This window comes from Stylophora pistillata, chromosome 2 (assembly GCF_964205215.1).
Source record: "Stylophora pistillata chromosome 2, jaStyPist1.2, whole genome shotgun sequence".
Taxonomy (NCBI): Eukaryota; Metazoa; Cnidaria; class Anthozoa; order Scleractinia; family Pocilloporidae; genus Stylophora; species Stylophora pistillata.
In genome coordinates, this window is record NC_142520.1 from 17,463,647 (window position 1) to 17,490,240 (window position 26,594).

The 26,594-nt window shown below is 38.4% G+C and overlaps 3 protein-coding genes and 1 pseudogene across 3 annotated transcripts; 2 read left to right on the forward strand and 2 right to left on the reverse strand.

Moving 5' to 3' along the window:
* The first annotated feature begins 4,103 nt into the window (after window positions 1-4,103).
* On the forward strand, window positions 4,104-6,234 carry LOC148737474 (uncharacterized). Its single transcript, XM_088748776.1, has 2 exons — window positions 4,104-4,363; window positions 4,490-6,234. Exons 1-2 carry the CDS (start codon window positions 4,182-4,184, stop codon window positions 6,126-6,128), a joined length of 1,821 nt encoding a protein of 606 aa, XP_088604902.1. The 5' UTR covers window positions 4,104-4,181; the 3' UTR covers window positions 6,129-6,234.
* A 164-nt stretch (window positions 6,235-6,398) lies between these two features.
* LOC148737475 (uncharacterized) lies at window positions 6,399-8,156 on the reverse strand. The gene has a single exon (XM_088748777.1). The coding sequence runs from the start codon at window positions 8,030-8,032 to the stop codon at window positions 6,524-6,526; it is 1,509 nt and encodes a 502-aa protein (XP_088604903.1). The 5' UTR covers window positions 8,033-8,156; the 3' UTR covers window positions 6,399-6,523.
* Window positions 8,157-8,408: 252 nt separating this feature from the next.
* LOC148737476 (uncharacterized) lies at window positions 8,409-9,448 on the reverse strand (annotated as a pseudogene).
* A 2,948-nt stretch (window positions 9,449-12,396) lies between these two features.
* Window positions 12,397-25,198, forward strand: LOC148737477 (tetratricopeptide repeat protein 38-like). Its single transcript, XM_088749310.1, has 16 exons — window positions 12,397-12,432; window positions 14,375-14,452; window positions 14,920-15,001; window positions 15,726-15,897; window positions 16,853-17,026; window positions 17,443-17,518; window positions 17,848-17,967; window positions 19,183-19,242; window positions 19,373-19,411; window positions 19,693-19,771; window positions 20,138-20,208; window positions 20,886-20,980; window positions 21,666-21,744; window positions 22,554-22,631; window positions 22,713-22,786; window positions 23,736-25,198. The coding sequence occupies exons 1-16, from the start codon at window positions 12,397-12,399 to the stop codon at window positions 23,821-23,823; spliced, it is 1,401 nt and encodes a 466-aa protein (XP_088605436.1). The 3' UTR covers window positions 23,824-25,198.
* Window positions 25,199-26,594: the final 1,396 nt, after the last annotated feature.

Sequence of the window (26,594 nt, forward strand, 5' to 3'; positions counted from 1 at the left end):
ATTCTGACCAAATTTCCTGAAAAATTTTAGAACAAAATTTTAGAGATCATAGCCTCAATGAGGCATATTCTTTTGTTAAGTGTCGCTCTCGCTAAGAGTTTTTTTTCAGCCCGATTGCACCTGCAGTTTAAGTATTCTTTTCTCCAAATTAGCGAGTTTTTGATATGTAAATTAAAGTCGAAGAGAAGGTTCTCCTCTGATTCCAAGTGAAGTTTCCATATTTTGTTTGTGAAATGACTAAGTACATCTTTTAACTTGTAGCAAGAGAGAATTTCGTGAGCGCGCTCCACACTTTCGATCGCTGTCCACACGGGCGGTCTGGCCAGAAATCAGTTGTAGCTTGTGGCGACACAAAAAAAGGAGGATTGGAGAACAACCAAACTATGATTGTTCAATATTGCCCTAAACAATTTTCACTAGGAAAGAAAAAAGGAAGAACTTTCTCTCGACGAGAAGTCGTACATTTCCCAACCGATATATGGAGAATGCACTGTCAAATGCCTCAACCCAACGATTGCGTATGACAATTTTTAAACCGGAATTTTCCGCATCTTTTCTTAAAAGAACTGGTTTAGACGACAATATCTAACACAAAAAACTCAACTTGTCCAAAATAAAACTTTTGGATATGAAATGAATAGTTTTAAAAAGGCCTTTGAAACCTCTATAGATATTCCTTACGCTTTATTGCGCATCAACAATTATTGAATTATAAAACTCTAAGTGGAAGGTTGTTTTATGCAACTACGTACGCGTGATGATGGTAAACATCGCTTTTGAACTCATGGTCTACCTATCAGATGAGCATATTCTATGCCTCCACTTATCTGCGTTTAAAACCTGCCTAATCATTTTTTTCTTATTCAGTTGGCCTACACCGTCGTAACGTCGCTAAATTTTGCTAGTGCTTGTCACCTTATCCGTCAGGTTGCCCAGCAACAGTAAATATGGGAGCCTTAAGTCTCTATGAAGACAATTTTCGAAAGAATAGGTTACTTTTTGAGATCCTATAATTTAGTGTACTTTTTGCCAAGTGATGCATCTTTCAACTTGCAAGTTTGCACCGTTAAACATTGCTCAAGTTTTTCCATGCAAATCTTCTACGTCTTAAGTTTTATTTCTCCCTAGTTTGCAACCGACAAAGTTTTCATCAGCAAATCGTTGATGAATCAATCTTACGGAAGACATAAAACGAAACTTATAATGTCACCGCCGCAAACACTATTTTATTATTATTAAAACAAACAAGTGCTATTCACAAAAATTGGAACTTCGAGGAGCCTACAGGCCTGATCGAGAGCTGTTGTTCAGAAAACCTCATAACTGATGTTCATCTTTCATTTTCTTTTTTTCAGAAAACAAAATAATTTCGTCATTAAGTCCCAACTGCTTCATATTGATAATTAAAATAAAAATTTTCCATAAGTATTTTCAAAGTTGCGTTACATAACAAATTTTTCCATTCTTATTATTCATATCAGTTAATCTTGTTTAAGTTGAAACGTCTACACATCGAATAAACCAGGCATAGGGAGTCCTTTGATTAAGTTCGAGATCTTCTCATGGCTCCACTGGATATGGGCAGTGATCGAGTTATGAGAAAATTCCTGTGACTGTTTCCATAATGCTTGTATAGCATCTGCATCGTTTATTGGCGCTCAATATTACAGTTATTCCAGGTATAACGCAAGAGAGACCCAAGTGTATGCGCATGCGTTTCACAGCGGATCAATGATAGTTTGCATGATTCTGGAAAGAATGAAAAAGAAAAATCACAAGGATCTAGCATTACAGGAGAAAAATCTTTTCGAAGGGATGGCAGAGAGAATTAACTAATCCAGTTCACAGAAATTATTCTGACAGCCTTTAGCTCGCTTGCATGCGACAGTTTTTGTTTTCAAGTGCTAGATTCAGCGCGATGAACATTCGGTCGCCATATTGGACGGGTAGAGATTTGGCACGAGTGACAAAGCGCTGGGAAGGGAGAAGGGGAGATAACCAGAAAAACCGCCTGCCCGAAACCCATGATTTCTCACAAACCGTCCCATGTCCACTGCGTGACATCCCCGACATGTCACACATTCTTGAAGGAACAATCAAATGGGATGAAATGGAACCTTTTCTCAAAAACTGACTGGCGTGTCATGTAGCAAAACAAAACGTTGAGCGATCGCGGATGGAACGGTGCAGTGATACACCAAATTAAGCGGTAACAAAAGTTGAAATCAACAGAAATTTGGAAAACGAGGAATGTAGAATTTGCAAAGGTAGACTACTCTTCCTATACGGGAGACGGCAACTTACATTTGAACGGAAAATTTATTTTGATCCCATAAAGAAAGGAATACAAGGGCCCTGAGTTTTACCATATAGCGAACAAACCTTTGTACGGTTGTGCAGTAAATAACTTGGGAATTTGAATTCATTCAGATTATAACTACATTCTAAATATAACCCAATAACTAAATCATACTGAACTGACTAACTAACAAACTAACTTATTTTAAAATAACTAGATATTTCGACACGGCAAAAAAACTAGCGTTCACCCTACGGAAAACAAAAGTTGAATTCACGGAATACGTGGCAATTTATTAAAGTTTACCCGCGTTTTGCCTACGGAAAATCCGACGTTTCCTGCGCGTTTTCGCATCAGTGAATCCCAGTATTCGTTCCATTATTCGGTAGTTTTCCTTAGCGGTAAATGCATGCAGGTAAACAGTTTATTTTCCGGCATTAACCGCTCGGTTAACGCAGTACCGCAAGCAGCGTGTTTTCCTTTTGTTCATTGACATTTTCCGAGTGAACAAAAATGTATTCACCAGAGTTAACAGCTGAAAACACACATTTTCCGGGAAGGTTGATATGTGTAAATACGGGAAAACGTAATGTTTTCCAAAGTTTGCAGTTCGTATAATGCATAGAAAATGCTATGTTTTCTTTTGTTCGCCACCGTTTTTCGCCCGGTAAATGAAATGTTCACAAGAATTATCCAACGTTTTTCCGTGATAGCGAAATCGACGAAATTCATGGAAACGCATTTTCCGGCGTTCTACCTTTCATTGTTGTTCAGTTAATCTATGGAAAATAACAATATGTATTCTGCCATTTACAGCCGTTTTGCGCATTCGAACGCTATGTTCACTGGAATTAACCAACCAAAAGCATGCATTAATTTTCCGGTATTTTCTGCAAAGGTGAATTCGTGCAAGGGATGCATTTGCGTTTACCGCCGCTCGGTTAATCGCTGTTCGTCAAATTTCACTTCTTGGACTCAACTCTACCGCTGGTTCTCAAAGCATTTTCTCCTATTTCCCTCTCCCAGACCGGATAAGCACTCTTTAATAATTATCACCAAGTTTATTAATGCACAATGATATTAGCGGTACAATTTATTCAGAGTCCAAAATAGAGCCTGATAACAATCGTGTTTCTTAGCCTTATTTAACTTTACACATTTTTCTGTCTAAAGCCAAAAAGAGGCAAAACTTAACCTTTACAGTACAACTGATATGATAAAGTTTGAAGGATGTACTGTCTGAAAAGTCATGTGTGAATCAATATATACAAACTATGACCAGAAAAGTGATTTCTAGATACATGTTTAAATTTCTAAACTTCTATTATAAGCATTTTGCAGGAATGAGTGTCAAGGTTTGAGGAAAAAATAATATGTGAACTTCATGTGCCGAGGGAATCAAGGCAACATGCTGAGAATGTCACCTTACAGTTAATCTTACATCTACATTAAATCTATTTGAAACACTTCTGATGTTTAAAATTGAGACACTACTCGATCTGATGGAGAGCTAGAGAACTATAAAAGAGAGAATGAAAATTTTAGCTTCCTCTCAAATAGCAGATACATCCAGGACTTTGGGCTCTTTAAAATGAGCATGGCAAATTGTCCTCACAGATAAAAGCTCACTGGTATGCACAATTTAGTCAAATATGAAGTAGTGTGATAATGTTCAAAAATCCATTCATATATATGTGAATTATTTGCTATAACAAACACCTGCATTCAATCCTGGACATAAGTGCCAAATAGTGATCAGGGAAGGGAAAATATTCTAGAGACTGAATTCACTTTCCATTAGCCATTTTCAAAACGAGCGGCGGTCTGGGTACGATTTGCCACCCTAGAGGCTCTTGGGATCGTTTGGAGGGACAGCAAGAACATGGTGGACAAGAGCAATGCAACCGTGCGAGACGCTCTCAAGGTTATTCTGACAGAAGAAGATATACCTGGTGCAAAAATTCCTCGCGAAACTGTAGAACAATGTAGCGTCGTTCAATTGAAAAGGTGGTTGCTGTGCAGGGGAGCAAAGACTACGGGAAATAAGAAAGCATTGATAACAAGGTAGGTTCACTCGAGGTGTATATTTTCATTTAGTGGTGTACATATGAGCTTAAATTATATCGAAGGAGAAATTGTGTCGTTTTATTTTGTTTCATTCCAGTCATATATCATGTTCATATTTTTCAGAGTTCAAGATTACATTAAGCATGGACTAGACGTTAAATATCTCCGTGATCCAGACGGTGGACTACACCTTCTCCGCAAGAAGGCTCAACTTGGAGTGCTGGAGGAGGAAGAGCCGCAGCTCAACCAATTCTTTCCAAAAGAAGGATACAAACCTGATTTTAAAGATTTGCCTAAGATAGCTTTTGGAACCGTTTGGCAGTTTATGATTGAAGGAGTTGAAAGTAAAAAACAACTTTCCACTGCAAAGCCCCTAGTCAAGGGATTTAACTTCTTGAAGTCAGGGCATGTTTTATACATTGGACATCTGCACCAAAATGGAAAACATTATGTAAAAAGCCAAGTTCTGCCATCGATGAAAAAAGATAAAGTATACTCTTGTTTTCTGTTAATGTCATCCATAGGTTGTGTGTTAAAAGCACACTGTAAGTGTCCTGCTGGTATTGATGGCCGTTGTAACCATGTGGCATCTACATTGTTTGCCCTTGAACAAAGCTTTAAGGAGACGAAAAGGAAAAATTCGGATGCAGCTGAGTCCTGCACATCTAAGCCTTGTAAATGGAATGTGCCAGGGAAACGCAAGGGTCCAGTGACACCTATCTCTGAGATGAGCTTTGTCAAACATGATTATGCTAAAGAAAAGAAAGCAAAAAGGCCAAAGCTAGCCTCATGTCCAGCACAGAATGGTACCTGTGTATCAGAAAAAAAAGTCTGGCCAAGTGAAAGATTACAAAACTTCCATAAATCTTTAAAAGAATATCAAATGAAATCTGGGAGAGCTGTTGGATGGACACATATTCTTCCTCAAAAGGTAAATAATCTGGAAGAGCCACTCATCTCACCCATCAAATGTCATCCAATATCAGCTGATGAACTAAGAGTGAGATTTGAGAAAGTGAAGAGGAACATTAATTTTGATGAAGAAAAAATAAAGAAAGTAGAAGAGCAAACACGAGGGCAGTCAAACTCAAATTTGTGGCATCATCACAGGCAGCCCAGGATTACTGCTACAAATTGTTACAGAATAGCTGTGCAAAGGGAAACAACATCACCAACAAAAATCATCCAAGATGTCCTTGGTTACAAAAAACCATTTCAGAGTAAATACATGCAAGAAGGACTTGAAATGGAGGACAGGATCATAGCTGCTTACAAATTATTAAAGCAGGGGGAAGGGGTTACTGATATATCCGTAGAAAAATGTGGCTTTTTCATTTCCAAGCATCATGGGTTACTCGGAGCAAGTCCAGACGGATTAGTGTGTGACCCTTCTGCAGAAGACAGTAAGGGTCTTCTTGAAGTGAAATATATTCAGATGGAAAAGCAAGAAAGTCTGGAGGAGGCTCTGCTCCGAAAAGGAATTTGCAAGAAGTTTGAGGAATCTGTGATTTTGAACTCAAGACAGAAATATTATTTTCAAGTACAACAGGCAATGTTTGTGGCAGAGCAAAAATGGACTGACTTTGTGGTTATGGGAACAGCCTCTTCCACACCTTTTTGTGAGAGAGTTTATTTCTCACAAGAACACTGGGATAGAATATTCCCAAAACTTGAATCATTTTTTAACTGCTGGATTGTACCAGAACTTTCATATCCTTGTGTGAAATATGGGCTCCCCAAAATTGATGCGCGCATGTTTTGAGAGCTTTTTGTTTTAAGAGTTTTATTCTTTTTCATCTACTAGAAAACTTATAACTGAAGTTGTATTTCTTAACATGTCCAATGTTGAATAATATCATTATACTATACGATGCATGTTTTGGCAAACCTAGATTTAAATGTGTAGTCAAAGCATTTGCAATGCTAAACCTAAAATGCAAATGACCCAACCTACTATCATTGTGTGATGTAGCTGCTCCCCAAAGTAAGCTGAATTTGAATCACTCATTTGACTCCAATTTCAATACCAATATTATTGTTTGGTCCAAACAAAATTTATTTCATTACACCATTTAATGAAAGTTATTGCAATATGAATGTTTTCGTGTTTCATCATCAACATGTGTCATGACAGTTAACAATATTACATGATAATTTTTAATTTATAAGAGGGGGTTGAAAATTTGTCAAAGCACAGACCACTACAAGCATGTCTGATGCAATAGGTGCAATAGTAATTGGTATCTTATGGTCGAAGATGTGCCAGTTCTTTATACGTTCCATGAGCCGCTCCACATGAACTCTTAGGCTAGCAACCACCTTGTTGTGATTTGTTTCATTTGTGGAAAACTGTATCTTCTGTTCTAAAAATTTTGGTATAACAAGGCTTGCACCAACAGAAGCTAATTCATCCTGACAATTGAACCCTTTGTCAGCCAGTACCTGGTCACCAGGATTTAGTCTGTCTAGAAAACCACTAAGAACAGTTATTTCCTTATCTGAGGTTGAACCAGGAAATAAGTCACTCACAAAACATAAAACACCGCTTGGCGTTATGCCCAACAGTGATTTCATGGTGGTTCTTGACTTGTATGATGAAAAACAGGTAGACTGTGAATCAAGAGCAGATGGCCTCTCCATTTCAAATTCCGTGCAATCGACAATGACTGTTACGTTAGGCAACAGTTTCTTAAAACTGTCAGGCCTATAACATTGAAGTACTTCTCTTGGGGGGATGATGATAAGAGGTTCAAATTCCCTCCTCAAAAATGGAATCCAGGCATTTACAATCTTAGAGACAGTTGATCTTGAAACCAAAAATCGATGAGCAAGATCATTCTCAAACAAACCCAGCCTCAAGCGCAGCATAACAAGGGTAAACTCCTGGAATTTAGTAAGTACTCTGGGTCTCCCAACATTACCGTTCGTGGTGGTCCTTTTGTGCCCATAATTAATATTGCTAGAGGCTTGTTCTACAGTTTTGTAACAAAGAATAAAAGCATTGTAATCGGGAAAGCCGGTGTAGAATGCAATATCATCATCTTTATCTTTAAATTTGCTTATGTCAAATCTATTGTTATCTAAAGCATGCTTCAAGCTTTCGATTTCCTTTTGTAATTTGCTGTTCACCTCTTTTATGTTGTTGTTTTCTTTCTCCAACTGCTGAATCTCTCCCTTAAGCTTAACAATTTCTTGTTCTCTTGTTTGCATTCTGTTGTATAAACTGTTTAGTTGGTCTCCAGTAAGTAACGTTTGCATTTCCACACTGGTACTGGTGTCAGCATTAACATTCATATTTTCTGTCTGTTCTTCAAATTTAAAGTTCGCTTCCTGTGGTAATTGAGCAAGTGCTGTTTTTCTTTTTTTGGTTTGCTCTATTTTCTGTACATCTTCGAAACTGGCCCTCTTGCGTTCTCTACGTTGAGCTGTCGGTTTTGTCCATGGAAAAATTGAAGGCAAGTGCGTTCTGCTAAGTTTTTCTCCTCCATCGAAATGAACTGAGCAAATCCGCGTACTCGTAGAATCTAATTTCAGAGTCTCGTTCCTCATAAGAACCACGTACTTTCTACGTATATGAGGGTCTTTTGGAATTCTATAATACTGAAGGTTAGGTGCATTTCTGTAACTATTAGTGCAGCCTGGAATACAGCAGTTATAGTGTGCCATGTTTGTCACACGTCAGCTGTGCGTTTGTTTACCTTCACGCTGTCCCTCCAAACGATCCCAAGAGCCTTTATGGTGGCAAATCGTACCCAGACCGCCGCTCGTTTTGAAAATGGCTAATTGACAATAACTTAAATGTAGGCTGCTCAATAACTTTAATTGCTCAAAGTATTACATTTTAGACATGTATAAGTTTACAGTCTTCAAACTCTCTTGTAATCGACCATGATTGTACAAGAGTCTCACTTTAAATTTGCCAACTGAGGGGGTTTCTTGTGAGAAAATTGAAATCAGCAAATTGTCAAATTAAAAGCTTAAGTCAGACAGAATAAAAGAATGGAGATGGCAGACCTACATTATCTGTATCATGGGGCAAAAATATAGCAAGTTTATAAGAGATGGTCCCTAGAAGAGAATTGAGTGACTGTATACTAAAATTTAAATTGGATTAAAGTGGTGGCCCAGTGCAATTTTTCTGGGATCTCTCTACTATTTCTATGAATTGGTCTACCAACCCTTCTTTTCACTGACTGCCTCTTTTGCTGATTCGTCATGGAAGACTTATACCACTGGTCTAGTATATGGAAGAAGTTGGTAACTTCTTCTCTCCTCCGGGTAACAAGGGGAGCCTCTTCACCATTGATGCGGGATCTTCTTAATCAGACTCATCCGAGGATACAAGGCTAGGATGCTGGGCCTCGAGAATTGGTTCCCTCTTCGAGTCTCTTATCCAGTTTCTAAAAGGGAAAAATGTGAAAGAAGTTTTATAATACTGAATGGTGAGCAATTCCTACAATAAAGCATTTATAAAGCTCTTAAATGAATCTCAGTGTCACTGGTTTGAGTTGTTCTTGGCATAAAAAAGATTTTTTTATCACAGATCTACAGTGTAATTTGAACCTTAACCAGTTTTTAAATCAAACTTGAATTCAAACCTTCTGAAAGTTATTCAAACATACAAGCTGATAAGATAGTTGAGCGTTAAAGAGCCAAAAAACTTTTTTTACCCTTTTAATTCTCTGTCGCTTCTTCTGCTCCTTCTAATACTGCTCGTACCATTTTCTTGCTGTCGTCTACGTTTCTTTGACGATGCGAAGTTTTGAGAAAGAGCATCTGAAAGGAAAGGTAGGTATGCCAAGATCAGTTATATCAAAAATATTGTCAGTTTACCGAACTGTAGTGAGCAAGGGGAAAGATGGAGCACTTGTCCCATTTAATTTCAACCCAAAGTTAAAGAGAATTTGTGTTTACGTTTATTTGGCGAAACAATCCCCGATTCAACATACCCAGAATTCTTCTTTCAGTACAAGGAGAATCATTTTGAATCTGCTCTATTTCTTTGACCTCTTTCAAGATGGTGGCTAATACAGCTTGGTTTGGTGGTTCATCCTCTCTGTAAGAAATCGCTCTTCTTTTCATTGAACAAAGACTGAATGCATAATTAATGTCTGGGGTTATATAGTACTCTTGCGGAAACCACTTCTAAAGGTAAAATTTTGTTTAATTATAGCCTGGGCAATTCCTTCTGATTTTAATAAAGTTTTTTTGTTACTGTTGTGTTGATATTAGTTGCGAATATGACCGTTGTGACAACATAAACCAGCAATTTACATATACTAGACTATCGAAAATGGCCAGATTGCCTTGAATTTTTAGCTTCAGCAAAAAAATATGTATGTTGAACTTGAAAGTGAACTGTTTGGAAGTTTTTGTAGGATATAAGAGGGAATTCGAGTGTTTTGGTAATGTTTTTCTTAATGTGACGTGCAAGTCATGTTGGTCACGCAATGCGCTTCTTGAGCTCAAATACGCTTATATAAATCGCTCTAAAAATTCGTAGTTTAAGTAGCCCAAAAATTTTAAAGCAGTTTCTGAAAGAAAAACCTTGTTTTTGACAACGGTTATTGTCTCAGTTTATGCAGCCATGTAACAATGGCCGATTTTAGTCGCCAAAGTCTAGCTATCTCTGAATGGGTGAAATTTTACCTGAATTATTCGTAAAAAATAGTTTTCTGGGAATCCTAGAAAAAACTCTTTAGAACCTTTGAAAAACATCTTTTGTTTTAGAATTGTTATGTAGTAATCGAATTGCTGGCGAAATAAGTTTTTTCGGCCGTTATCTTGAGATGCACTATTTCATAGGGAACCGCTTGACCTCCAAAACAAACGTCAGTTGTCATAATTTTGAGGCAACAGAGTATGCAACAGGAAACCTTTCCCGAAAAATAGAGGTTCATAGTTGACAAAAAAAAAAAAAATAATAATAATAATAATAATATTAATAATAAGGATATATACATATTGAAGAAGGTGAGAAATTCTTGCCTATTAAATAAAAAAAGTTTAAAAAAAGATAGGCTTAGTGCAGGCGTCTCACAAGGGCGAGTGAAGCGTGCAATTGTTTATTAAACTTGCCATGTTTGATTCAGAGTTAAAGTCAACGTTGGGAAAAGGGGCAGGGAAAGGTGAAAAATATTCATTGCCTCACTACCTCCCCTCTCTTTTTGACCGCCGCTCGCTCGCTCGCCCCCTTTTGTACAAATTTATTTCTTTGCCCAGCCTTCCGTTGCGGTGAAAATCAAAGGTGGCAGCTATAATTTTCACCCAGATAACACTGAGTACTCGCCAGCCAAAATTGCGTTTGTTCTGCTAGCTAAATAAAAGGCAACACTGAGAGCATATTCCGTTGTTCTTACTTCACGCTTTCCGACTCCTGATTTCTGGTTCCAGATTTTGTTTCCTGCTTTGCACCGCTGACTTCATTACAGTGCGGCCGCAATAATTACGTCTAGTGTAACGAAGTGTAACAAGTAAAGGAACATAGCACATTAAAACACAGGCAGCCCAAGCTCACTACGAGAAAAGCGGACGTGACTCTTACCGTGTTGCGTAACGTTTTATATTTATAAAGGTTTGTATGGGATGTTATCGGTTTGCCTTAAAAGAGAGAAAAAAATGTCTTGTTTTGAAATATAATGGGCTCACTTTATTGCCTTGTTGTTTTCTTTGTTGATTCCGAACGTCTCAGGCCATTTTGAAGCGTTTTCGGCGAGTTAGCGCTATGTTGGTGTTCTATATTTATAAAGGTTTGTATGGGATGTTATCGGTTTGCCTTAAAAGAGAGAAAAAAATGTCTTGTTTTGAAATATAATGGGCTCACTTTATTGCCTTGTTGTTTTCTTTGTTGATTCCGAACGTCTCAGGCCATTTTGAAGCGTTTTCGGCGAGTTAGCGCTATGTTGGTGTTCAACTGCTAAAAGAAAGACAAGGCCGGAAACCTATTTTAGAAGCGTCCGTCGCCCGAAGCGAATAATTCCGCCAAAAAATTTCCACCAGTCTCGATTCCTCCAGAAAATCAAAGCAGAGATGTTGCAGTTCCATTTTCCATTCACTCGATTCACAATTCCTCCCCCAGATCTTTCACTAGCGATACTTTTATCTCCAGATCGATAGGCTTTCCCATTTCGAATTTGGCTGGTTCAAACGACCACTGTCCCTTCGCCGATCGCACAGTATGTTGGGTAACAAAAATAAGCCCGGCGAGGGTAGCCAGCGGCCTGCAGTCCAAAAACAAACCCGTTAGCTCCCCTGGTCCCCTCGAGAGGTTTTGTCAAGACCGCATTGTTTTGATCGACCAATCAACATCGAATGAAAATGTGTTTACTAATTTAAATATCTCAGTGGAAACCCGAGATCGATCGCCATGTGCACGTTCCTGAGTGTCAAGCTATGAACGAAACCTGCGGCGAAATTCCAGGGGAGCTAACGGGTTTGTTTTTGGACTGCAGGCCGCTGGCTACCCTCGCCGGGCTTATTTTTGTTACCCAACATACTGTGCGATCGGCGAAGGGACAGTGGTCGTTTGAACCAGCCAAATTCGAAATGGGAAAGCCTATCGATCTGGAGATAAAAGTATCGCTAGTGAAAGATCTGGGGGAGGAATTGTGAATCGAGTGAATGGAAAATGGAACTGCAACATCTCTGCTTTGATTTTCTGGAGGAATCGAGACTGGTGGAAATTTTTTGGCGGAATTATTCGCTTCGGGCGACGGACGCTTCTAAAATAGGTTTCCGGCCTTGTCTTTCTTTTAGCAGTTGAACACCAACATAGCGCTAACTCGCCGAAAACGCTTCAAAATGGCCTGAGACGTTCGGAATCAACAAAGAAAACAACAAGGCAATAAAGTGAGCCCATTATATTTCAAAACAAGACATTTTTTTCTCTCTTTTAAGGCAAACCGATAACATCCCATACAAACCTTTATAAATATAAAACGTTACGCAACACGGTAAGAGTCACGTCCGCTTTTCTCGTAGTGAGCTTGGGCTGCCTGTGATTAAAACTGCATTTTTTTTTTTCTCTCGGAATGTCTTATTTGCACAGTAACTGGAGGGATCTTGACGTAAGTGAAAACTGTTGGGTTTTATCTTTAGGCACGAAATTTTGTTGACATGAGTCTACGGTATCATTGTAAAGTCATGTTACTCGGTCGTAGAGTTTCTTTCGACCTCCTCTCCACTAAATAATGTTTCAGTCGTCATTTGATGTACGTAGCTTTTATAAGTGTGTCCTAACTCGTTCATCATTAGTTTCAAGATTCTGGGAGGAACAAACTGATGAAAGGTTGAATGGACCTGAACTAAATGCGTTATTACTCCCGGTTCAGCGTGACCTCCACTGGGGACCCGCAGGAAATAGTTTTTGTTTTTGTTTTTAAAGCGGCACGCACCTGCTTGGCCAAAATTGGTGTTCAAATTCTACCCTTTGATATATATTTTTATAGCATCTTACCCTTCACAGTTTCTCTATAATTTATTTTACAATGTGCATATTATGATGTCCATTCTAATTGCCGAATGCTTCTTTCAAACTCGTTTAGAGACTTAATCAGGTGGCCAGTTGTCTTTAAAAGAGGTCAAGGGATCCAAAAAAAAAATTGGCGGTGTTTTTAGTCGAAGAAATGTCATAATTTGGGCATACCATGCAACCACTGATATTAAATTGCTTGATTTTCTGTGTGTAAACAGTTTGGGAAAATTTGTCCTCTGATATAGTTTTTAGAATCCCCCTGCATATTTTAAACAAACATGGAATACTATCAGTATTAGGTTTGCATTTCCAGGCATGTAGCCTTTTTGGACTATTTGTTAGACCATTGCTTTATGTTATCATTTCAAAAGCACCTTGTTTGTGTTATTTTATTTATTTATTTTTGGATAAAGGCTGAGGCAACTGTTCACTGAATTATATGAATTAACCCACTCAGTTAAATGATTGACTACTAGTTCATTTTGACCTTCTCCATTGGTTTGTGAGGTTCAATTACAGTATTCATAATTTTTATTAGTTAGCATCTTGATGGAGTGTCCAAACAACAAAATCAAAATAATGATAACCGACAATCAGAACATTCAATTAAAATAGTCAGACCATTTTACAGTTGTGTACTTAGCTACCAAGCCTTTGATTTGAAGTGAGGCTGAAGGTGACCTTGTTGTGATCGAGATCAGTATGTAGTTAGCATAATAACAAAGTTATTTGCATTTGAAAAGCAGCAAGGTTTATATCATAACCAGGTCACCCTTAGCCTCACCACTGTTCAAAGACTATTATAAGTTAAACTTAACCACAGTAAAGTGTGTGCTCTGATTGGTCAACTTAGTGCTGCCCGTGGGTGTATGCTGCTGACATGAGCAAATGCAAAGACTAGTTTTCCCCACACACATGTTATTTTTGTGGTTACATGAGATTTGCTGACTGATTTAAAGGGGACTGTTGAAATGTATCAATGTTATGTTATAAAACAAATGTTAAACACAATTTGGAGGTTTGGAGATTGGAGGTTTGCTTGGCACTCGAGAACCCAGAGTCTCTCTCAGCTATTGCCTCACGTGACTCTTATGCCTCTTTCATGCTTAGCAACCTCCTGTGTGCATCCATAACAAGGGTGTATGCTGGAGGTGGTGTTTACCATTTGTTAAATGGCAACCAACTATTGGCCGGGGGTCAATGAGAGCTCAAAGTAAATTGAAAGTGGATTGAAACTCAAAACTCACTTGAAACTCACTTGAAATCTGCTCCATTTTTATGCTTCACTTTTTAAAATAATTTCTGGGAGGTGTGTGTTTCCTTACTAAAATCATGAAATGGTTGCCAAGAATGAATATATTAGTCACCCAGAAAAGTAGACGCAGCATCGAGTAGTACTTGACAACTGAACTACACCACTAATAGCCTAGAGTGAGTGGTTTGGCTAGGATTTTGAAACTTGGAATTAAGAAGGTTTGAGTTGGAAATTGTAAGTATGAAGATAATAATAAATTGGTTGTTCTCTGTTTTTGTAGGCTTGGAGAAGTGAAGGATTACCACTGACAACAAGTAGCAATGATGCAGCAAAAATGTTTGATGCTACCCTAACACAGGTTGGCTTTGGTTGAAAATTTATATGGATATCAGGGCTAAACTCTAATTCCCTCCCTATGATAAAGTCCCACCAAATAGAAGCCCCATCCCAAAATAAGCTCCTTCCAAAAATAAGCTCCTTAAAAGGTCCTTTCAAAATTGTGTTAGCCCGGCCCAGGACTTAATATCAAAATTCTACAGTAATTCTCGCAACCATCAACGAATAGCAGTGATGAGTTTGTAAATAGTCTATGGTGCTCTTTTGATGGAGGTTATTACAAGATGAATTGGTTTTATCAACTGAGTTGATCACCAAAGATAACTTAAATGATTGAGGTCATACCATAACTTCCATGTAGCTTTTTCCTGAGAGATATGACAATTAACCTTGAAAATTAACCTAGTGAAAACTAGCATCGATCCTTGTGAGAAAATTAGTATCTAGTGTTTATTTGTTTCTTTTTCTTTTTTTTTTTTTTGGTATTAGTACACAGGATGGTATGATGACAGCAGTGTCAATGGAATTGAGGGCTCTGTCTCAAAGATGTTAGCAGCAGATCCCAACTTTGGTGAGAACTTTTCTATTCAGGATTTTGAATAACAATTATTGTGCAACTTTTTATTGGCATGGACTAATGACAATTCTGGACAGAATAGTCTACCGTTCATTAAAGAGATAAGACTTAGTTGAAACGTGTGTTAAGGAGATTGATTGTAGAAGGGAAATGTGAATTATTATCATAACCATTAAAAATATATATTGAGTGGAGTTGTTGAAAACTAATACCTAACATGCAAACTTAACTCTTCCTTGGATCTACCCCTTGCCATGTTAGCGAGTAAGTTTTTGTACTCCTTTTAGTTCCTATTAGTAAAATTGACTGCTTGGCTAAAGTCACTATTCCTTTCCAAAAATTTGAGCAGCTTAGATTATTTATTGCCACGTTAGTGACTGGGTGATTTAAAATGACTTCTGGTGACTTCTAGAGATCACTAGAGCTTAGTTATAAAGGAAGATCTTTATTATTTTGACTACATACATGAGAGTGCTTTTGACTTTGATGATCCTAATCAGCTAACAATATGCTTGAGGAACGTCATATGTCACTATCATGCAGGTGAACCCAGAAATGCCATATAATTCTTAGAGAGTTTCTGTGGTTTAGTGGTAGAGAATTATTCGAAAATTCTGGCTTACTTCAGGCACAAACCAGACCTACATTCTGGAAGAGTATTATGGTATCATTTTTGTGGAGTGCCCCATTTAATTAACATCACCTGTTTTTGTTTCAGTAATGGGTCATGTGATCTCGTGTGGCTTAGACCTGATCTCATCTGGAAAAGGAATCCACACAGATCAAGAGCTGAAGAGCAGCATGCTGTCCCTTGAAGGGTTAGCTGCCAGGAGTAACATCACAAACAGAGAGAGACTGCATGTCAAGGCAGTCAAAGAATGGGCAGAGGGGTGAGTGTTACCAAGATGTCATGTTAATCACTGAGACTAAATTTTGACTCTTATCAAGTATTTGTCTGTTCCTTTAAGACGTGCCTATCAAAATGGGTGACTAATCACATTTTTAATGACTGTAAAATGAAATCATATACGTGAACTGCGGGTGAAGAACTGAGCACTAATTAAGCAGTAATAAAGTATAGAGCTTTAGAAACATTTTTCAGGCCTGTACGGGCTTTGAACCCATGATCTCTCAGATACTGGATACTGCAGTGCTTTTAAACACAGATTGTTCCCTTTCCCAGACGAGCTGTTTACATTATCTATGGTGCAATAGTTTATCTCGTAACTTTATGGTTGCTACCAAGAAAACATGCAAGCACATCTTTCACACCAAGAATTCGCTGCTCATTTTTATGCTTAAAAAGTAAAGGTGGTCGGTATCATCGCCGCCTTTGTCACTTCTGGACGACTAAAACTATCTTTGAAGGAAAAAAATTTCTAATTTTTTTTTTTACCTACTCACCATCACACCTACCCCTGTAAATACAAAATTGTCGTGTACAAAACAATTTGTGAAATTTCTGCTGCAATGAGTGGCTAGTGGCAAATCTCTCAAATAATCCCTCCCCCCTCCCCCTCCCCCCTCCCCCCTCCCCCCTCCCCCTCCCCCCTCATCATCAGCGCTACGCCATAAGAGTGTGAGCGACAAGGAATACAATTTGGTTGGACAAAGAGGCCGTACTCACCATATCTCTTAGTTTCACTCTCCTTGCTTTATCTCTTCTGCTGCAGTTTCTTGAACAACCCCTAGTAGGTAGGATGGTATGATGGGAATTGAGGGAGGGCGATTATAATTCTTGCCGAGGCTTTCATGTGTACGTCCTTTCCCGGCTTCATAGAGGTGCCCCCTAGACCGCAATATGAACAGTTAATGACAATATACTTCCATTCTCATTTCTTTCAGAAATACTGCCCAACCATGTCTAACGTGGGAAGATATATTAATGGAGAACCCAACTGATATGTTTGCTTTGAAGATGGCTCACGACTCCTACTTCTATCTTGGATACCAATGTCAGTTCAGAGATTCCATCGCAAGGGTGATGCCGAAATGGAAGGAAGACCTGCCACTCTATGGGTAGATGGCTTAGCACTAACTGTTCTAAATTCTTTCAGTATTCAATCAGTGTTTAGTCAGTCTTGTGTGGTGGATCCTGCCTTTCTCTCCGAAGTAAGAGGCTAGGCAATCAGAGAACTTGATCTCATAAACATTCCTGTTTGTGTCTAAGTAAAAAAGTTGTTAAGTTAAACTTCAATTAAATACTGTTTTTGATAACCGTAATGACTCGATTTAGAGCCCATGGCGCTTATTTACTTACTGTACTTCAAAGGGGGGGGGGGGGGGTGCTTATTAGAAACAGGGCGCTTATCCAAAAAAAAGAAAAAGGATTAAAAAAAAAAAAAAAGGAAAAGAAAACAGCGAATGAGTTGAGTATTAATCTGTCAGTTGTAAATGTTTGAGAAAACACGAAATTACCTTTCTATCAACGGCAGATATCTTCACGGAATGTACGCGTTTGGCCTGATAGAAACGGGATTGTACAGAGAGGCGGAGAAGCATGCACTAAAGGTTGGCGTTAAAACTTTGTTGATAGCGATTTTTTGATAATTAACTTCTTAAACAATTTAGAAAGAGCTTGTGGTTACCTTCATTCTGAATCGTGGCTGAGTAGCAGGCTGACAGTCTACAATTCCTTGTTGAACTTTACATAATACTTCAATGATGTGGTTGTGTTCCTTGCTTGAAGGGGTAGACCTCACCATTTTGCAGTCAAAACGTAGCGATTATCACATCAGAAGTGGTTATATCCTAAAACGAACAATGATATTCCAATGGTAGTGTTTTATTTGTTTGTTTTTAATTTTTTTTTTTTCTCGCGGTAATTTTATCTTGCGAAGGGTCTTGAACTGAATCCAAGAGATTGCTGGAGCACTCATGCAGAGGCCCATGTCATAGAAATGGAAGGACGTCAGGATGAAGGAATTAAATTCCTCAGCACGACCTTGAATGACTGGACTGTAAGGCCCACATACAGTGAGTTTTACTTAACGCAAGCACTGCTGTCTTGCGCGTCATATATAAATTTTTCGAATTATACTTAACATTAGCACCGCTTTCTTACGCATAATTATATAAATTGTCTGCTGTTGCTGCCGTCTGGAGATTAGGGACCTTAAGAAACCACGACGGCGACGAGGACGTGGAAAAACAAGAGATCTAATTGGCAGAACAATAGCTCAGCACGTGCGTTTTGAAACTTTGTACATTTCTTAGCCGTCCTATGCAAAACAACAACATGAAATCGCCAAAATTTGTGTCGTCTGCGAACCGAAGCCGCGACGGCAAATTATTTTAATTTCCATTTGGAACTCAACGGCTACTTTATACGTCATGCTGAAGTTGAGCTGTGGCGCTGTATGAGACAGTAAGCTCCTACAGCCACTTTTGAAATTCTAACTAAGAGTAGAAATTCATTTTTTAATCGAAGTCTTCCTTGGCGTCGCCGTCGTGGTTTCTTAAAGTCCCTAATGAAAGTAATTGGAGCGGCTGTAATACGTTAGATTTAGAAGCCTTGGGCTCACATACCAAGATAACAGTCAAGTTTTTTTTTTTTTCAGCTTGCGTTGGCTCGTTATATCAAGAGTAAAAGTTACATGAATTTTTTCTTCAGGGGATTTACAGCAGAATGCGCCTAACCGCTGGGTTTTCACAATGTCCCGCGTTTTAATAACCAGTGTAAAGTTATCACAATAGATACACAGACGCGCACGCACGCACTCACGCACGCACGCATACACATCCATACAATAATTCTGCGAGACACGGCCTTCAGTTTGAGCCTCATTAAGATTTTGGGCAATTGTCAGAAAACCCTGGCTTCAGATAACTTTACTACAAAATACTATCAGGAGTTCGTCTTTTTTTTTCGCGTGGTATGCACTATGCCCTCAGTGTTCCAGCACGTGCTGTGAAATACATCGAGCCGTTTCAACAAACTTACTTCTCTCCGCCCTCCGTTTGAAGCTTCCCCAGCAACAACAACAACAACAACAACAACAACAAAAGGACCACATTATTCCGTATGAAATTAGACAGACCCGAAACCGGGATGATTAGTGAGAAGGGAAGGGTTGGGGCTTATAGCCAACGTTCAGTTCTTCGTCGGTAAAATTTAAAGATGTTCGTATTTCTTCCTTTCTTTCCTTCTTTCATCCTTCACTCACCCTGTGTAGATGGGAGCTATGCTAGCCTGTCATAATTACTGGCACTGGGCGCTATACCACATCGAAAAGGTTGTTATCTCTTTCTCTAAAGTTAATGTTATGGTTTTTGTGTTTGTTTGTTTACTGGTTTGGTTTTCGAAGTTATGGTTACTTTTTTTTTAGCCATGTTTGCTATTAAACGCCAGCCTTTCTTTATTAGGGAGAACATCAAGCCGCAGTGGACATTTATGACGAGGAGGTGTAGTGTAAAAATGATCGATAACCTGTGATATATTTTTGTCATTACCAATTCTCATCAGGTCACACCTGATAGGTACATACACGACGTACATATCACATTAAAGTTATTTTATGCCGATTTGTTTTTTAATTCGCTCAATGCTTGGAGATTGAAATTATTATAATATCTTCTTTCTCTCTAGAAGTGCGAAATACTTCATGTGTGTTTGTATACAGTGACCTCGTTATGACGCTGTTTGAATTAATTCTAACTGTGTAGCTTTTCTTTCTTGGTCAAAGGTTGGGAAACGTTGCCATTCTGGTGCCATGCTTGACTTAGTGGACGCTTCCTCACTGCTCTACAGACTTCAGATGGAAGGTAATGAGATAACACGTACCTGCAGATATGTTGTGAATAACATTATTTGTTTTTTTGTCGATCGATCGTTTGATCTATGGAATGATTGATAAATCAATCCATTGTACAATCAGTTCTACTAATCATTTGGCAAACAGTCTACTAATTATTCAACCATTTAATCAGTAATTTATTCAATAGATAGATCAAGGTATTATTCAAATAATCTATGAATCAATCGAGATCAAGCCTTTAAAATTAAGCATTATTAATCGTTGTAATGCAATTATTGTATACTGAAGTTATTGGCATGGCTGAATTAAACGCACGACTTGATCCATTTTGTTTTACGATGTTTTTTGTTGTTTGGTTGTTTTTTTCCTCTAGGTGTTGATGTTAATCATCGGTGGAGAGAGCTGTTTCATTTGTGGGAGTCACACACAGATGATCACATTCTGGTACGTGCTATACGTTACGCGGCGGTGTAGCATACAATAAATTATCTTCATAAGCAAGTTGAGGACAGTCGCAGGTGCTTACTGCTATGTGAACAAACCTTGCAAAATGCCAGTTACAGTCCCTTTTGAGAAAGCTTCGATGTGAAACTTCTTAATGGTTAAAGGGAACCTCAACTCTTCTAACAAATAGCGCTCAAACTATTCCAAATGTATTTCTCGTTACATCTGGTTTGAAAAAATTGATTTCAATTTTCAAGAGTATCAAAAGTAATCGGGGATTGCTTAGATTTTGCCTCTGTTGGACGATTGGTCTAGAAAACCCATAACACCTTTTAAACCAATCAGATGCACACCTTGGACCAATGGCAAACTGGGTACCCCCCGCATGTTCCCGCGCCTCGGGCAGTTCTAATTTGGAGTCCTTATTGGATCTTAGTGATAGTTTAATTTCTTTCCTTATAATTGGCTGATGTGATTACTTTGGTTTTTGTTCACAATACCCAATCGAGAATCGCCCTCTTTTCCTAGGTGGTCTTGCACAATGAAAAATACAAGCCATTGCTTTCACCCAGACCTCTCCTCACCTAAAGGCCAGGTTACTCACACATCCTTCATCAGCTATTGTTTAATTTTTTTTTTTTACATATTTTATTTAATTATTAATTTTTTCAATTCAGGTTTTCAATGATGTTCATATGTTGATGTGTACACTGGGAGCTAAGAAGGAAGATGCAACACTAAATCTATTGATGTCACTTAGAGATTATGTTAGGTAATATGGAAAAAAGTGTAGGAGAACGCTCTGATCAACAACCTGTCAGTCAGTAAAAGAGTATTTAGTTATCTCTCAAGAGTTGATGGATTTGTGGCACTCTGATTAACTTGCTACACTTCCTTCGATGTAAAATACCCGTAGACCTAAGTTATAGTTATTTATAATTGACTATATCACCAATTACTTTCCCAGGAACTGAACAGGAGACTATGACAAGTGAGCAGCAATTCTATTATCACTTTCTGCAAACGAGATTTGGTTGTTCCAGCTCGTGGTCGTAAAATTATTTCCAGTGACAGGTTTTCAGTGAGAGGGTCTCAAAAAAAGAAATCAACTGAGAACGGCGATGTATTCAAACCGCAGAAAGATTCATGAACTATCGTAAAAGAAGCACGTTTCGTTAATCTTAGGTTAACGTTTTTTCACGTATTTAAGCGGGTGATTTCCATTTCTAGTAATATAATTATCTTGAACCTCTTTGTTTTTATACGAGACGTTTTCAAGGCGAGGAAGGAACTTGAAAACGGGGGAATCAGGCGCTAAGTTATTTGTCATCTCAATAATTTTTTTTTAATGATGGATCATGTTCTACTGAGACATTAGCTCAATCATTATTATGACTTAGCCTTGTAATGTCTATTTGTTTTGGTTTTGGTTTTATATTTTTTCTTTTGTTTTTCAGGGATGGCTCAGGAACAAATTGCGAAGTATCTAGAGAGATTGGTTTGGCCCTTTGTGAAGCATTTGAACAGGCTGACAAGGTAAATTCACCTCTTTTACGGTCTCCCAACTTGACTTCACTAAGCACTTATTTGGATATATCAACAAAGTTGAAATGGTAAATTGGCCACCGTAACGATTATATCTTTTTACAATAAGTGCAAGTTATGCAATAGATTACATTGGCGGAGGTGCGCGTGAAGTGATCGGTGATCTTAATGGATCGTTTAGGTCCCGATATTTTATCAGTGTTGTGAATAAAAGGACACTTTTGCGAAACAGGCAGAAAACTAGGTGACCGATTCCGAGAACACCTTCGAGACGTGGAAAGGAATGACAAGGACACATCGAAACCAGTCGCTAGACATTTTAATTTACCTAATCATTCTAAGCAGCATATGGCAATCTGCGGTCTTTCCTTACACTTAGGTAGCACGGAAAGCCGTAAAAATCTTGAACAAAAGCTCATCTTTCAAACCGGCAGTCTAAATCCCACAGGGATCAACGAACGCTTTTCATTCCACTAATTTATTCTTGTTTTTCTCGTTGCCATGTTCCCACCAATAACGTAGCTCCATTTTTTGTCTTTAAAAGCACACACAACCCACAATTCCTCTATTCGCTCCGACGAAGGGCAAACGCTCGAAACGTCAGCTTTTGTAACCGTTACGGTGGCCAATTTACCATTTCAACTTTGTTGATATATCCAAATTAATTCCTTACTCCCACCGACGCAGCCCCAAACAGTTTCTTTCGAAACTATCAGCCTTTATTCACTAAACACATGGCGGACTCAAGACTGGAACAATGAATTTCTTGAGGTTTAATTTTGTGTCTTCTTTTTTGAAAGGGAAACTTCGACAGAGCTGTAGACATTTTAAAACCCCTCCGTTATGACATTGTCAACATTGGGGGTAGTAACGCACAGGTTCGTGTATTTCATTGCAATTTGTTGTCATTAATTAGTGCAACTTGTGGCAACCTCTCTTTGGTTTTTCCTTTGACACAGCGGGACATCTTCAACTTATTCCTGATTCACGCTGCTCTGCATTCTTCACGAAAAGAGCATCATCACTTGGCAAGGTAAAGTGCAGTTTCTTTCGTTTGAACCTATATCCTTTTCATATCTGCATTAGATATCTGTTGATCTTAGCAAAAGTTTAAGTTTAAGTTTAAGTTTAAGTTTAATTCATTCGTCACAGGAATGGCAGGAGAAAGGAACAGAACTTTCGTTCTAATTGACACCTAATCCCCATTTTACCCACCCATCCCACCCCGGGGAGGACATCCATCACACAGTAATCTCGTGTGTGGGAAATTAACGTCTCCTACCCCAACGCTGCAGGAGACGGGACCTCCATTTATCGTCCCTATCCGAGAAGACTAGAAAGTCTAACCATTTGCAGATATTATTACAAAGGCAGCGCTTTCTTCTCAGTTAATTAATAATGGGGCCAGGTAAAGTGAGGTCGACACATAGGCGTGATATGCAAAAGATATCACCTTTTTATAAAATTCAGATCTAATGCTTGAAATATAACCTATAATCGAATTGAAAAGACTACTGCTAAGCAATACCTCGGCTCAGTCTTCAAAGGAAAGTGAGGTGGTTTTTTTGAACATAAACGTCAAGCTTTACGTCATTGATGAGATCCTTGGGCTGAAAACAACCCTTTGCAAAAGATCCACAGCTAATAATAAGTGTGGCCATGCAGATGAACACCACCCAGCTCCCAGTTTAAAATCGTTGGCTCAAGCTGAGAATCTGATTTTTACATATGTACCTTTTCATCTAAAATAATTCAAAGAAAAATTTTTTTCACGTACGCTAGCGTTTTCGTTTTGCTCTAAAACAGCTCTCATTACTGGGTCCACCTTTTAACTTGTGTACTCACAAACAGCTTTTTATTGTTATTGTTCCCTTGTGTTGATGCATCCATGGTCACGAACTATCCGAAAATTGCAAAAATACGACTTATCTAAATAAAAGCCGGCAAAATTAACCTGTAACGAAAAGTGTGTCTTCTTTCAGGAGCTTATTGACAGAGAGAAAGGCAATGAAAGAAAACGCTCCAATGACAGACCGACTCATGGGGCAGGCCCTTGCTTTACATGTGTAGTAAGGTCAGGAGAAGACTCTTAGAAATTCATATTCGGATGTACAACACCAACACGGTCCGCGTCAAAATAATGGCTCCATGATATACGTTTAAGAAATTTAATTAACCATTGCAATTCGCCAGCTGACCTGTAATCCAATTGAATAAAACAGTAAGGAAAAGGTTTTTTATTATCACTACTAATGCATGGTGAACTTTCTAGAATGTAAGCGAGTTAAAAATCAAATGAATGCAGACAATGTATCCCACAAAAGCGAGAGAAAAGGAAATTAAGCAGTGGACATTCAAGGCGGCTTTTTTTAAATCACAGTTTACTTGTCGAACTGGAATTTGGAATGTTTTCATGTTTGTTTGTTTGATTTTTTTTTTTTGGTTTTTGTTTTTAACAAAATAAGTTTTCACGTTATTCATATGTAATTACACAAAGATAGTCCCTAAAGCGGAGGTTTGCTGCCTATTGGACACAAACTCGGCTACTTTCGCCTCCATACTAGCGCGATCTCCTTCTCTATGGTAAGCGGCGAACATTGCTGGTGTAAAGAACTGATGATTGGTAGAGTGCTGTGGGAAAACCCCACATAACGCCTCAGACAAGCTGCGACATGTATTCCCATGGCAACATTCACAGCAACAGAGCGTCAAGCGATTAGCTTCCTCCGAGGACAGCTCGGGACCAGCCCCCGAAAGACCAACCTCCAGATCTTCATCCATGTCACGTAATGCGTCTTCCTAGGTCACATAAGGTGTAGTTTTCACTGCTTTGTCAGGGTGCCTGGGGACTATGTACAGAATTTCTCCTTCTCCAACTTTAGTCTTACCGTCACTGTTAACGTTCTTGTCATAATAATGTACTTTGAATCTGGAAAAAAAAAAAAGAGAAAAAAAAAAATTAAAAATAAGACTCTACAACAGCTGTCGGTGCGGTACATTTCCAGACCTATAATTTTCCTAACCGTCCTCTAGCCGTGCTTATTCCAGGCAGCGAGTGCCCTATCTTTTTTATAAAAAGGATTAGGCTAGATTGGGCAAGAAAGAGAACAGATACATTTTGCCGTTGCAATATTATTAAATCATACAAAAAGTTTTGTTTGTTTATTTTTTTTACGTTCACACCCTGATAGCTCCTCAGTCATCTGCAATTCAGTGATATACGCTTAGTATATATTCGCTATACAGAAAATTAGGGAGATGACATTGACAACAGATTTCTGCACTTGAGGAAGTCTTTTTCCTCTGTTAAACACATTCTATCCTTAAGTTCCATAACGATCTCATCATTTATTTGGTTTCTTGGAAAAGGGATCTGTTGCTAATCACCCGGTAAATGCTCATTAATAAACTTTGGAAGGTTAATTAAAATACATCTGGCCAATTCTACTCGCTCCGAGGATTGTTTTCTCATCGCCAGCCTCGCCGCCAAATGAAATTATCCATAACATTTCAAGTTGAGTGTCATGCGCCTGTGGTAGTTGCAAGGATTCAGCAAACACAAACATGAATTGTGAAACCCTTGCACTGTATGTTATAGGAAGAATTTGGTATAACTTATGGTGGGCAAACTGAATAAGTTTTCGTAGGAGCGAAAGAAAACAGCAGGGATAGCTTATCTTGCTTTATATAGCGTACTTGTAATCGCTCGGCTTTGACCCGGGGATCCTCTCCACGAAGTTATCCCGAATATCCGCGGCTATATTCAGAGCAATCAACAAGGATTTTCCATAGTCTTTCTCTAAATTAGAGCGTCCTCCATCCACTACCACGATATTTCCCAGTCTCAGTTTCAATAGGGGAAGAATACCAAGATTTTCAACATGGTCGTCGTCAGTCAAGGATAAAACAGGTGGGGGTTTGGGTCCTGCTTTGGTGGTATTCATCATTAAACGATAGTAGTGTACGGAAGAGACGTTGATCGTGAACCATCTGTCAAATGGAATAAAATATAAATAACTAAAGTGGTGAAGAAAATAAGTAAGTACTATCTAGAATATTTCGACTGAAGTGGAGAATTTCGAACGTAGTGAATGTATTTTTTGAGTAATGCTTCGCCCTCGAATGCACATGTGAATCTTGGTAAACCAGAGTCAGTACAATTCAGTTTGAAGTCATCCTTATTAAGTCCCTTCTTGGTTTTATTAGTTTATTTTATCCTAATTATTATCATTATGATTGAGCAGAGAAATATCTCAATGTCTGTTGCAGATATTAAGTTATCATCAGTTCAAAGTGACTAGTTCCCAAGCCCCTCGTCCGTGAAGTGTTCTGAAACTTTTGAGATGTATTAATAAACTATTGAAATCAGCAAGCCGTTACCTGGTGAGTCGTTCAAGTCTTCTGACATTTTTTCCTCCAGTTGGTACCAGCGCCAGTAAGGAAAATATCAGACAAATACCAAAATGAATCATCATTCTAGCAACCAAGACGGTTTCTTTGTCAATCTTCGCAAACAGGGTAAGAATGAGAGCCAAAGGAACCAAACGTATAAACTCTATTAGAACAGGAAGGTTCTGGAATGAAATATGTGATAGTAAAGGTTGTAATATATTCTATATACAAGGCTAAAAGATCATGAAAAGAATATATTAAAATGTTTGAACCAAACGTTTTCGGCTGTTTGCCATCATCAGGGTTGAAAATAATCACCGTCTATACATACATATATATCTTATGTGATTCCCGATGGGAAAAGTTTGGAGATATAAGAAATAACTTGTTTGTTCAAACTTGGGCGGAATTGTTAGTAAACATCTCTGGATCTGTGAGTGTTTTTGTCT

Coding starts and splice junctions, on each gene's coding strand:
- LOC148737475 (XM_088748777.1), bottom strand. CDS start 8,032: ATGGCACACTATAACTGCTGTATTCCAGGCTGCACTAATAGTTACAGA.
- LOC148737474 (XM_088748776.1), top strand. CDS start 4,182: ATGGTGGACAAGAGCAATGCAACCGTGCGAGACGCTCTCAAGGTTATT. Junction 4,364..4,489: donor AAGAAAGCATTGATAACAAG/GTAGGTTCACTC, acceptor CATATTTTTCAG/AGTTCAAGATTACATTAAGC.
- LOC148737477 (XM_088749310.1), top strand. CDS start 12,397: ATGTCTTATTTGCACAGTAACTGGAGGGATCTTGAC. Junction 15,898..16,852: donor GTCAAAGAATGGGCAGAGGG/GTGAGTGTTACC, acceptor CATTTCTTTCAG/AAATACTGCCCAACCATGTC. Junction 17,968..19,182: donor CGACCTTGAATGACTGGACT/GTAAGGCCCACA, acceptor CACCCTGTGTAG/ATGGGAGCTATGCTAGCCTG.